We start from the raw sequence: 12810 nt of genomic DNA on the forward strand, positions 1-12810 counted from the left end.
TTAATGTTATTTGAATAAGAAATGCTTTCTAGAAAGTTTAAACAAGTATAACAAGCTTGCCCAGCACCAAGTATTTTAAATAGATATAGAACAAGAGTTTAATAAAAATATATTTAGGGTTTTGATCTTGCCCGAATTTTGCGTATTATCTTCCGCGGCAGTCCATTCCACACAGTTCTTGTGAATCGATATGGATCAATAGCGGCGCGGGCGGCCCCAATGTGCACTGGTGCCCCGGCGTTCTTGCCCCATACCTTCGGATTTCGCCAAACGGGGGCTTCGCCATGCTGACCCCCGCCCCTGTAGCCGTATATTCCATCCTCGAACACTGTCTCCACATTGTTGCCGAAGGCTGTGCCCATGTACCGATCTGCTGCGGCACAGTCGTAGGCCCTCCAGTAAGGACTATAGTGAACTGGATACATAGGCGCTAGAGTCGGTGGTTTTTTTCTTGCCGTCTGAGTGCCGTGGTTCACCACGTTCCGAAGGGCATTCCTTTTTAGAGACCGAGTTCCCGCCGGTGGAGTCACATCCAGATCAAACTCCAGGTCACTGACACTCGTGTCTGTGAGCACCAAGTGCTCCGGACACGGCGCCATGATGCGTCGCTGGCACTCCTTTTTAAGGGCCTTATTCAGGAGAAACTTATCCAAGGCATCGCGACAGGTGCACAGCATCAGGGGCTTGTGGCAGGTGCACTTCTCGAAGCCCTGATCCTTTAGAGCGCGCTTAATCTGACGCAGTGCCACTGCCAAGTCGCTCTTCACGATCCGGAATGTGATGGGTTTCTGTGTTATGTCCAAGGTGGCCAGTGGACGAAGAGTGACGAATATCACTCCGTCCTTCTTGCAAACATTCAGAACTGGAAGACCGCTCCGCTCCTGTTTCTCATGGTCAGCGGGGATCTTTTGGCACAAGTGGCGTTCCTCCTTGGGCATCAGGAAGAAGCGCATCACCTGACTGGCAGCTCGAAGGATGGCTCCTGGCCGCCAGCCATTTCGCCGGGCCTCACAGCTCGTGGCCCAGTTCCAGCCATGCCGGCGGGAAACAAAACTCGAAGGAGGCAGACAGCTTTTGTGGCCCGCCTTCGGCTGATGGCTCACCCCGCCGAGGACCTTGTCTGCTTGGTACAGGGAATCAGTCAGCTCCTTGATGGACCGCTTGCTAGGCAGAGTCAACAGCGACTTGGCTTCGCAACGCTCCTTGATGGCTGAAAGCTTCTTGGAGTCGTGCAGATGGTAGAGATCCTTTAGCTCGGTGAAAACCTTGGATAGATAGGGAAGATCGTCTTCCTCGTCTTCCACAATCAAGCAGAAGTCCTCACTGGAACGCGGTTCTGGTTTTTTACGAGCTGGTTCCGGCTGATTATTGCCCTCATAAATATCCTCGCACAACTTGCGGATTCGACAGTGGGCGCAAATCTTGCCTTGGGTGCAGGTGCAACGGCACGGTGGACACTCGTTGTCGTTCTTCCGGCGAACCCTTTCGCAGGGTTGCTCACAGAAGTCCTCGGCTCCGGGTGGTGCTTGCGGTCTCACCAGCTGCTCGGCCATAATGTCATCCGCCGTAATACACTTACAGGGGTGTCCTTGCAGGACAGGCATCGCTTTCGTGTTGCATTGAGGGCAGGGTGTGTATTTCGGCAGCCAGGACATGGAATACAAGCAAACAGGACAAAAGCGTATGGGCTTAACGCCGTGGACCAGGTCGGTTCCAACCGGAACTGGAATACTGCGTTCCATTGGAGGAGGGACTGGAGACCTTGGAGTCGGGGCACTGGCATCGGTATATGGCTCTGTGGCAACCGCCGAACTCGTGGGCAAATCCATCATTCTAACCTTTTCGGCCACCGAGTCGATGATTTTCGAGTACTCTTGGGTGAGTTTCTTTAGCTGGCTGAAGGAAGGTTTCTCCTTGGGGCAGGGATCATCAGCGGGGAATCCCAAGCGGCGATTCTTCAAGCTCGAGTAGCGCTGCAAGTCCAAGTCCAGTCGCTCATCCCCCTCCTGCGGGGGAAGTTCTGAGCATGGGTCAGAGGGAATCTGCAGCAATGGATCGGGATCGCCGAAGAGGAACATCACGTCCTGGGGATTGATAGTGGGCCCCTGGCTGGCGCAGCTGACGCGGCTGGTCTTCTCAGTCCTTGGAACTATTACTGACAATTTACTGGTACGGGATACACTGCCTTTTAGGGGATGAGCCCTCGAAGGATCCTCGCACTTTAGGGTCAGGCGGAGAAGAAAGGTCACAGTGCCCACAATGTCAGCTCGGCGTATCAGATCAATGGTTTCCTCATGCAGCAAATCGTTCATGGTGGGGCTGATCTTGTCGAGGAACTCCAGGCTAAAGATCACATTTCCGGTGCCCAGGGTTGCACCCTGGTACATGGCCGCCAACGACATTCCCTTCTCCTCCAGACCCTTACGCACCGTCGAAGGTTCCGTCGCGAACTCCAATTCCCTGTTGGCCACAAAGTGGCTGACATTAATCCGACTTGAGGTTACTTTCTTAGACAGTCCGGCAAACTTTGCGTTGACCAAGACGTTTTCGGGTTCCTCTAACTTTACGCCGAAAATATCCAGATGGATAATAACCAAGTCAAACAGAAAGTTTACCTTTTCATCCATTTTGCAATTGTTTTGTAAAGGTATTTCAGAATTTCACCACTCTAGTCGAGTATTCTCGTGGTAACTAACATTTAAATTATATCGGTAACAAAAACAACAGGGCAAAATTGGAAACAAAAAATGTGTAGTGCAAACAGCAAGAGTAATGAAAGTGTTATGAACAAAGTTCAACAACTGGCATTAAACTCAATGCCGTCAAAAAGTAAACTTATTTACAAACGGTTTTCCTAATTTTACAAATATTTATTGATATACCCTGCAGTTCTAATTTCATAACTTTTCTTACAGACATCCGATTTTAAAGTGATATACGTTGAAAATAAATAATAAAAAAAAAAAAATAATTATTAAAAAATGTTTTATTGTTTAAATTAATATTGTTTCCGGTTTTTGCGCATTTGGTTAATAATCTTTTTTGGAAGTCCCTTCCAAACAGTTTTAGTGAACCGATACGGATCTATGGCAGATGGAGCGGTTCCAATGGGCATGGGTGCGCCCGATCGGCTGCCCCAAACCCTCGGATCTCGCCAAACGGGAGCCCTCCCATGCTGACCTCCGCCCATGTAGCCGTATATTCCGTCCTCGAAAACGGTCTCCACATTGCTGCCCATGGCTGTGCCCATGTAACGATCTCCGGCTGCACAGTCGTAGGCCCTCCAGTAAGGACTATCCTGCAGTGGATAACTAGGACGAATCGTTATCTTATTTTGGAGCTCCGTCTGGGTGCCGTGGTTCACCACGTTTCGGAGGGCTTTCTGCTCTGGCCACTGTGTTCCCGCCGGAGGGGTCACATCTAGGTCAAACTCCAGGTCACTGACACTCGTGTCTGTAAGGACTAAGTGCTCCGGACACGGCTCCATGATGCGTCGCTGGCACTCCTTTTTAAGGGCCTTATTCAGGAGAAACTTATCCAAGGCATCGCGACAGGTGCACAGCATCAGGGACTTGTGGCAGGTGCACTTCTCGAAGCCCTGATCCTTTAGAGCGCGCTTAATCTGACGCAGTGCCACTGCCAGGTCGCTCCTCACGATCCGGAATGTGATGGGTTTCTGTGTTATGTCCAAGGCGGCCAGTGGACGAAGGGTGACGAATATCACTCCGTCCTTCTTGCAAACATTCAGAACTGGCAGACCGCACCGCTCCTGCTTCTCATTGTCATTGGAGATCTTTTGGCACAAGTTGCGATCCTCCTTGGGCATGAGGAAGAAGCGCATCACCCGGACAGCGGCGCGGAGGATGGAACCTGGACGCCAACCCTGCTTCCTGGCCTCCCGAGATCGGGGCCAATTCCAGCCGTGGCGACGTGGTACAGGGTGCTCCATCGGCAGACAGCTTTTATGACCCGCTGTCTGGCGACCGAACGTTCCGGGAATGTGCGGATTGAATACACCACGGGAAAGATTAAAGGACATGGAGGATCTTGCTTCGCGAAATGGGAGCAGTGTCTGCGACTCGCAGCGTTTTTGGATAGCCAGCAGCTTCTTGGCGTCGTGCAAGCTATACAGACTCTTGAGTTCGCTGAAAACTCTCGTCAGGAAGGGACGATCATCAATGGGTTCGGCGATCACGCAAAAGTCATCGTCGAAACAAGGTTGCGGCACTTCCATGCGCTTATGCCGCTCTGGTTCCATTTGGGTTTCACCTTCGAAGATTTCCTCGCACAATTTGCGAACGCGACAGTGGGCGCAAATCTTGCCCACTGTGCAAGTGCAGCGGCACGGAGGGCATTCCTCATCCGAGTCTGAATCCGGAACGGGTTCGCCCAATCCAGTTTGCTTCTTTTTCTTAACTTTCTTTATACGCAGGATCGGTTCCTGGCAAGGTTTCTTGAAAAAGTCGTCAGATTCATCGAGCTGCTTTGGTTTTAACAACTGCTCGGCTACGATTTCATCGGCTGTCAAGATATTCTTTGGATGACCCTTCCGGACAGGACGTGCTTTTGTGTTGCATCGTGGGCATGGTGTATATTTTGGCAGCCAGGACATGGAATACAAGCAAACGGGACAAAAGCGTATGGGCTTTACATCGCTTTCAGCATCCTCTTTCAGGGGCACGGGTATCCATTGTTCTTCAGGTGTTTCCTTATATGTGCTTGGAGTTGCAGCGGTCCTTTCCGAAGGTGTCTCTGTATCGACCACCGAGGTGGTAGGCACTTCCAACCGCTTCACTTTATCCGTGACCAAGCCAATGATCTTTGAGAAGTCATCGGTCAGATTTTTGAGCTGGACCAGAGAGGGCTTCTCCTTGGGACAGGGGTCGTCATCTGGAAAGATCACGCGACGATTCTGAAGGCTCCTATAGCGCTGCAAGTCCAAGTCCAGCCGCTCATCGCCCTCCTCTGGAGGAAGCTCAGGACACGGCTCCGATGGAATCTTTAGCAGAGGATCGGGATTGCCCACGACAAACAGCACATCATGGGCATTGAATGTTGGTCCCAGGCCCTGGCATTCAATATTTTGTTCCACTTTTTTTGGAACGATCACGAGTGTAGATGATTTTCGTGAAGACCTTCGCGAGCTCGATCTGCGCGGTTCCCGAGGAATTTCTTGATCCGTGCACTTGACAATTAGTGATAGAAGTATGCTTAAAGTGCCGGTGCAGTCAGTTCGACGCATCAGTAAGATCGTGTCCTCGTAAAAGAGATCGCACATGGTGGAGGATATTTTGTCGATAAAGGTGTCGGGGAGAAGCATCACGTTACTGCCCAAAGACGAGCCTTCGTAGCGAGCGTTCATTTGCACTCCTTGGGATTCCAGGGTATTTCGCAGCTGGGAGGGACTGGAGATGAACTCCGTCTTCCTGTTGCCCACAAAGTCGCTGACATTCACTCGGCTGGGCGTCAACTTTACATTATTTCCTGCAAACTTAACTAGAACTTCGCATTTTTCGGGTTCCTCTACTGGTTTGTACAGCTCCAGTTTTGTGACCACAATATCGAATAAAAACACAATGTCCTCCAACTCTTGGCCAGCTTCCATTTTTAAGTTCAAATACTAAATAGCACCCCTCTATACACTTCTAAGTTCCGTATAAAAGTTAGCTACACAAAAGGTAACACTATTTGTGTAAAAGTGTAAATTTTGTGTGAATTGTTAGAATGATAAAAGCGCACTGGTTTTGATAAATGTAATAAGCTTTCAGTTGTATATATGACATCAAAACCAAAGGTATTCTCTTTGGATACAAATTTCTTAAAATAGAAAAAGCAACTGAAAATATATTTTGTTATATATACACATATGTTTTTAGACAAGTATTTATTAACTGACTATTTATACCATTTACAATTGGTTTTAATTTAACATTGACTGTTTTTCGTTTATTTTGTCCCTTTAGCGTATGCGATCTTATTCTTGTGTTAAGCTGGAAGAGATTAAATACCAACCAACGAAATCGTTAGTGCTGAAAGACCTCTGGGGACAGCTGGTCGTGAAGTTTGTCCAGCTGTGAACTCCAGTGACCTCCAGTCTGTCCAACGGGCCCTGTGGGATTTTGAGCAGCGAAAGGGAGCCAAATGGATTTCTAATTACCCCGGCCACTCCTCAGTTCCATTTTCGCCTGTTGCCAATACCCCTAGTCCCCTTGCTCCCGTGGAAAATCCCTTACTTATTTATCGCTACACCTTATGTAAGCCGCTTAGCACGCGATTCCTGGGAAATCTCACACGCCCCCAGAGGTGGTCCGCCATTTATCAAATCAACTAACATGCTTATCTAAATTAAGTTCAGTTTTAATTAAAATTCGCGCATTAGGTTCACGCATATCGGTTATCCTTGCTGGCTCAGGCACCATCATCCCCAAAACAAAAACTTGTTTGAAAGCAAATTTATGCCAAATATTGGTGAATTTGTCGAAAAATGCTGAACCGCAAAATGGAAATGTTTTAGCGAGAAGCCCGCCTGACTAACTAAGCCGATTTAATTGGATACAAATTGGTGCAGCCAAATGTTTAGTGGGTTCACTGGGGCAGTAAATGTGAGGGGTCAGGTGGCTGTCTACGCCAACACCAAACAATAACAAATTGGGTCCCCGTTGCCAGTGAAATTCGGTGCTGTTTTTCGGTCTTGCTGAGTGAGTTTCTGCTGGCGAAGTGAAATCCACTCGTGCATAAATTATACAACACCAGTTTATATACCAACTTACTCTTCTAAACAAAATAGTCCATGGGTGAGAGCTTAAGCCTTAAGTTACCGCATGCTTTACTAGGATGTTTTTATTATTATGGGAAATAAAAATATTATTAGTTAGTTAACCGCGAAAACATTACATCACCTTTCACATTATTGAGCCAAAATTATTCAACTTAATTGTTTACTGTTTTCAATTATATATTAGTCTTGATCGACCTAAGTAGTTTTGGCACTTAAGAACCCCAAATCTATTGGAAATAATCGTGAAATGAAGAGAAGAAAATTTAATTAAAGAAAATAGCTCTAGGAACAAATAATGTAAGCACATGAAATATATGTTAAACATCCTACCAAACACAACAAATTAAATAGAAATTGGACAATTAAAATCATTAGTTTTTCATCTTTCATTAGAGTATTTAGTTGGTAAACGTCCGTGTGGTGGCAAAACATTTTGGTCCAAGCTTGCACAAATATTTTCGCCCACAAAACGTGTGAGAATCGAGCAGCGAGGAATAGGCAACATGTCGTGTGGCTAAATTGGCTCCTCTGGCCGAAACGTGGCATTAATGGCTTGTTAATTATGCAATCTAAGAAAGGCATTTCGACGCGACCCATTTTGTCGAGTAAAGCAATTGCAAAACAATTTCACGAGCAATTGTCATTGGTTGGGTCGCGTCGAAATGCCTTTCTTAGATTGCATAATTTATGTGCTGGATCGGTTTTGATGAACGATCCAAATAACTAAAACTGACCCATTTTGGCCACATTTATTTGCATATTTATTCTGTGGACGGTTCGTCCTGTTGCATTTTAATTGCTTTGCCAAATTAATGTCTGTCCTCAAAATAAATGCAAAGCACTTTGCAAGCCAGAAAAAGCCACCAATTAGAGCGTGCAAATGGGAATATGTTGACCATAACCCTCAACATCTGGCTGGGTGAAGTGGCACATAAGTAGAGCTTAATAAATCCTTTTGGATAAACCATAAAACAAAAGATGTTTTCAACAGCATCAGAAGCAGCAGAGCTGTGAAAACTAATTCCGATTCTCTGCTAGCATCCGCATTCCCACAAGAAATTGGTTAGAGAGAATGTGCATGGTTTTTGGCTCTTGTTTTGCTTCAACGAGCACTCTTGGTTTTCGCACGTTACGTATACGCCACAAGTACAAGGCACCTAATACCCTCCCCGTTGGCGGTTTTGGCTGCATCCGACCCACTGACACTTGCCAGGAGCATTTGCTGATGCGGCTGCCACTGCTCCTGCTGGCAGACAAATGAGCGCTCCCATTAAACGCTCCTAAAATATGCTGGCGAATCATTCACAAACGGAGCAACGGCATCCAAAGAAATGGGGAGCTTGGTTGGTCAATAAATCTGACAATTCCACATCCGGAACAAAGCTGGTTCTCCGGGGTTCTAGTGTTAAATCGTATTTGATTTGAGGCTTTTAGGTTGTTCAATGCATTAAATATTTTACTGCAAGGTTAAATTCATTGAAGTACTTAGGAATATTTTTCTTACTTAATGGGGTTACTTTTCATTATTTATAGACCGCAGAACTTGAAACCTAAAGCATATTTTTAGAGCACTTCAGCAGCTTTCAGTTTAAAATTAATAAAAAATACTTTTCCCAACTGAAGCACTTGCTAGCACTTTGCTAAAAGAAAATTGAATGACTAAATATACCGAACACAATTGGGAAAATAAGCTTGTTATTAAAAAGCTGTTTTCAACAAGAACATAATTTTTTAAAGCAAAGTAGGAGTAGCTTTTAGTTTCGCCATACTATATTTTCGTTTAGTTGTTCAATGTAATTGTTTGAAATTATTATGTAGCCAGAGAACATTTAAATTTATAGCTGCAATCAAAGCTCGTGACCAGAGCATAGTTGCTTTTGTAAGTCGTAAAAGATGGGCAAAAAAGGCAAGAAGGACAAGAAAGGCAAGAAGGCCAAGAAAGGTGTTTTCGAACCTACAAATGAAGAGCCAGCACTCCCGCCTGAACCAGTATTCGATAGAAGTGTGCCCGTCTTCTCTTTCGACATTATCATAACAAGACTGGAGGTAAAGGGCGTGGTACTGGCAGATCCTAGAAAACTGCTGGTAAAAGTTTCCTTTGGGGACAAGAAGCTAAGCCTTACAGCCAGCCGGACCAACATAAGCGAGTTCAATCCAAATGCCAGCCTGGCCTTCCAGGCGGACCCACCGACTCTGGCCCAAAAAGTCGAAGAAAATGGCCTGAGCATTGAGGTGAGGTACGATGATCAATTGGTGGGCTTAGGTGAGGCGCAACTGCCCAAAAGATTAACTGGCAGGATAAAACTGGACATGAAGGCGTTCTCCTACACAAGCACTTGCCCCCTGAATATCGGAATAAAGGAGGTTGGAGGCCTGGAGTTTCTGTGCAAGCTGTTCATTAAGTGTGGCGATTATGCCAGGTGAGCAGGAATTGCGCTCGATAATAATTATTAACTAAAATCGCTTTATTCCAGGGAGGGTGAAACCTGTCCCAACTTAAATAGGAACATCAGCCCCAAGGACATAGTATTTGTCATTGGAAAATCGCAGGCTAATACCAGCTGCTGCGACCCCTGCCGAGATGCTCTGGAAATTGAGGCAAGAAAGCAGAAGGACTACACAATTCAAGCAAATTCTAGTCGACGATAGAGCAACTTTTGCTTCGCTATCATTATTATTGGTTTTAATATAGGCAGAAAAAATAATTTAAAACTGAAATATAAAATTTCACTTACTTAAAAACATCAGCAAACTTTCCAAGGTTGTAAGATTGTTGTAATTTGGCTAATAAAATTACTGAACTACTATCATTAACTTTTTAAAATCTACCTTAGAACTTTTATTAAGCTGAACACGCTTTAGTTTTCCATTTTTCATTACCTCCGGCATCAATACTTTAAACTGCATCAACCAAGCATTCCCTTAAGCCTCCTTTCAATTCCTTCGTTTAAGTCGTGTTTGATGACCAAACAGCTTTAAAGTATCCCTTTGGCCTTTAAAATGGCCATGTAAAACAGTTTCTTTTCTGTCCTCTGTCAAGCTTCGCTCTGCTGGACTAGAATGTGACTTCAATTTGGGGTATTTTTCTGGCTTTTGTAGATAAGAAAATATTTGGGCCCGGGATCAGGTTGGATTTTTATTACACATTTTGCTCATTTTAATGTTCTGGCTGCTTTGAGTTTTTTGGCTGGTCTTTCTGCCCCCATATCAACCCCTCACATGTGTGTGCTCATAAAGGAAAAGTGAGTTCATCTATTTTTTATTTGCCCTCAGCCAGATGCTTCAATATCATTTATATAAACGTACATGTAAATGGCTGTTGCCCACATTATGCTCGGGAAAATTTCAATATTAACTTCTTCGCTGGCTTGTGTCCCTTTTGTATTCTCTGCAAAACTCTTAAACCCAAGGAAACTCCCAGTCAAGTAAATAATTGAATATTTATTCGATTTTTTAAGTTCATTTTGCTGCTGGTGGGCTTAAACCTGCTTTCAGAAGGATTCCATTGTTAGGGAAGCATTTTTTGCAGCATCAAGTTAAATTACATCCGCTGTCTGTTATAATATTGCATATTACACGAACAAAGTGCGATAATAATATCAGAAAGTCGAGAATACGAGGAGCGGACTTCTTGGCGTTGGCTTCGGAGTTGCAACTCGTAACCGCAAAGCGGAAATTAAAACTTCACTCAACAAAGTAGAGAATGTGTGTGTTTTGGGGCTTAAATAGGTGGACCTTTCAAATAATGAACAATAAAGTAAGTATTTAAAGATTTTTATGACCAAAACGTTAAGGACCAAAATACATTTTATCCGACAGTTGTGACAATTCAATACTAATGTAGAATTAAGTTATAGTCAAGCTCTCTGAAGCCAGGTAAAATAGAAAGTTGTTTTGCGCATAATAAATGAATAAAGAGATTTTTAAAATTTCTTGTACCATACGTGTGGAAATTTAATAAAAATAAAGCTCATTGTTGACGTCAAATGTTGGCAAAAGTTCATTCATCACTGAGTATGCGTGGTCAAAATTAAAATATCTATCAGCCTTTATTGTATTTAATATATTGGTTTTTTACTCGTACTTTAAGCTCCACCCTAAAGTTTTTAGTGCGAGTGCTACTCTTTTCTGTTTGCCATTCCGAGCATCCTTAGAGCAGTTCAGGCGGACAAAACACCAGACAAATATTCGTTTGCGGTTCTGTGCATTGAATCGAATTCCGGAGCACTTTTTAATGAACTCGAAATTCCTGGCACATGCGAAACCAGCAAGGCCAACACTTTTTTCCCACTAGCCCCACCCACCCACTAGCAGACTCACAAAATTGAGACAATCGGCAGTGACATGCCGGTATATTTGGTACAAATACAATATTGGAAAAAAAAACTAACACTTACCTGTGCACTTTTCGATGATTCTGCCAGTATAATAATTGAATAAAATTCTGTTGAAACTCTGCTCGGCTTAATACGTTTTTGCAGTCTGCCAATAATAAAGCCTTTTCTGCAATCGAAAGCAATCTGAGCTGAATTTTCTGCTGAAAATGCAATTAACTGAAAGCCAAACACATGCCTCTGCTTATCAATATGCTTCAGTATTTATTTAAGTATTTCTCACTTTGCTTTAGTAGTTTTCCTTTTGAGTAAACTTAGTTGAGAGATTTTCAATTTATACAGAATACAGAAACTATGCTGAAAGGAAGGGGTGTCAACTTAGGGTTAGAGGTGAATACATCGGGGGTTATTGATCTAAGCATATACAGAGACATATACAGATATACACAAAAACATTTACAGCTAACGATTTAATCTGGGGACTCTTGGCTACATATGCAATGACAAACGTACACACATTTAACTAGTTACTGATATTGTTTTAATGCATAGTTTGTTTATCCATTCTAGGCGTATTAGACAGCAACAATGAACAATATTTTTTGCCACTACGGAATTGCTTGACTTATGCTGTTTGAGATTCAATAATTTACAAGTTAATTTGCCTCTATGCGGATTATGTAGTTCATGTTTAGACTATTAAATGCTTTCAGCATAATGGTTGAAATGTGGCTAATGATCCACCGACCACTTCGATTCGCTATTCATTCATGCATCTGCGCAATTACAATAATTTAAATTAATTTAATTTAATTTGCTACACTTAGAGCTAGACAAACGTTTAAGTTTCACTTAGCGCTTTCAAGGGTTCCTTAGTAAATTCGAAAGTGGGAGAGCAAGAGGTACAAAAGAGCCTTACATACAGTTACAGTGTCTTTGTGTTGTCGATACATGACTTTGCCATTTGGCTTACGACTAAAAACTTGGTAGTTTCTGTTTCCGTTTCCGCTTCATCATCTTGTTGCTTATATGGTAACACAATATATATATTCTCGGGGTGCTTACTTTTACCCCCTTTTCTGATATTTATTTACATAATTTGATTTCGAGATTACTCTTCCTTAAACACTAAAGGGTAAAGTTTACACAACGCAATCACCTTAAGGTACAAAATAGTAAAGCATATAGTAGGTACAGATTTCCCATGGCTGAGTGTGTGTTCGTGTCCATGTGTCTGAGTGTGCGTGATATGTGGCTGATGTTGCGGCGAATAGCCCTTGACGTTAAGCAATTAATAATTCAAAACTTTTCTGATATGTTCGAGGGACGAAAAACTGTGGTTCACCCACCACAGAGGCGTTGGTGGTTCGTCGGTTTGTGCCTTCCCATGGACAATTTCCACAAGCAAGCATTGCCGGGCCTGTCATAAAACTGCAGTTTTGCCCAACTTTTGAAGCGAAAATGCAGCTCAGCCGTGGTCCCCGAGGGCGGGATCTGGCCACTAATGCCCCGGCATTTCCTCCCGACTAACTCGACGCAGCTCAGGGCGGCTCAACCCGGCTCAGTTGAGAGAATGTGACAACTTTTGTGTCAATTGTATGGCCATTAAACTATGTTGCAGCTTCAGCAAACAAGCCACTCAGCAAAAATAACAAAATGTTTCTTTAGAGTTTTAAGAAGTGCAGACAGCTTCCTCTT

At 43.9% G+C, this 12810-nt stretch overlaps 3 protein-coding genes across 3 annotated transcripts; 1 reads left to right on the forward strand and 2 right to left on the reverse strand.

The window, feature by feature from the left end:
• Window positions 1-92: 92 nt before the first annotated feature.
• Window positions 93-2801, reverse strand: LOC128260761 (uncharacterized). Its single transcript, XM_052993998.1, has one exon. The coding sequence runs from the start codon at window positions 2625-2627 to the stop codon at window positions 114-116; it is 2514 nt and encodes an 837-aa protein (XP_052849958.1). The 5' UTR covers window positions 2628-2801; the 3' UTR covers window positions 93-113.
• Window positions 2802-2991: 190 nt separating this feature from the next.
• Window positions 2992-5748, reverse strand: LOC128260746 (uncharacterized). The gene has a single exon (XM_052993975.1). The coding sequence runs from the start codon at window positions 5603-5605 to the stop codon at window positions 2999-3001; it is 2607 nt and encodes an 868-aa protein (XP_052849935.1). The 5' UTR covers window positions 5606-5748; the 3' UTR covers window positions 2992-2998.
• A 2756-nt stretch (window positions 5749-8504) lies between these two features.
• Window positions 8505-9585, forward strand: LOC128261089 (uncharacterized). The gene is made up of 2 exons (XM_052994545.1): window positions 8505-9198; window positions 9253-9585. Exons 1-2 carry the CDS (start codon window positions 8672-8674, stop codon window positions 9425-9427), a joined length of 702 nt encoding a protein of 233 aa, XP_052850505.1. The 5' UTR covers window positions 8505-8671; the 3' UTR covers window positions 9428-9585.
• Window positions 9586-12810: the final 3225 nt, after the last annotated feature.

Source organism: Drosophila gunungcola, chromosome 3R (assembly GCF_025200985.1).
Source record: "Drosophila gunungcola strain Sukarami chromosome 3R, Dgunungcola_SK_2, whole genome shotgun sequence".
Taxonomy (NCBI): Eukaryota; Metazoa; Arthropoda; class Insecta; order Diptera; family Drosophilidae; genus Drosophila; species Drosophila gunungcola.

Coding starts and splice junctions, on each gene's coding strand:
- LOC128260761 (XM_052993998.1), bottom strand. CDS start 2,627: ATGGATGAAAAGGTAAACTTTCTGTTTGACTTGGTTATTATCCATCTG.
- LOC128260746 (XM_052993975.1), bottom strand. CDS start 5,605: ATGGAAGCTGGCCAAGAGTTGGAGGACATTGTGTTTTTATTCGATATT.
- LOC128261089 (XM_052994545.1), top strand. CDS start 8,672: ATGGGCAAAAAAGGCAAGAAGGACAAGAAAGGCAAGAAGGCCAAGAAA. Junction 9,199..9,252: donor AAGTGTGGCGATTATGCCAG/GTGAGCAGGAAT, acceptor GCTTTATTCCAG/GGAGGGTGAAACCTGTCCCA.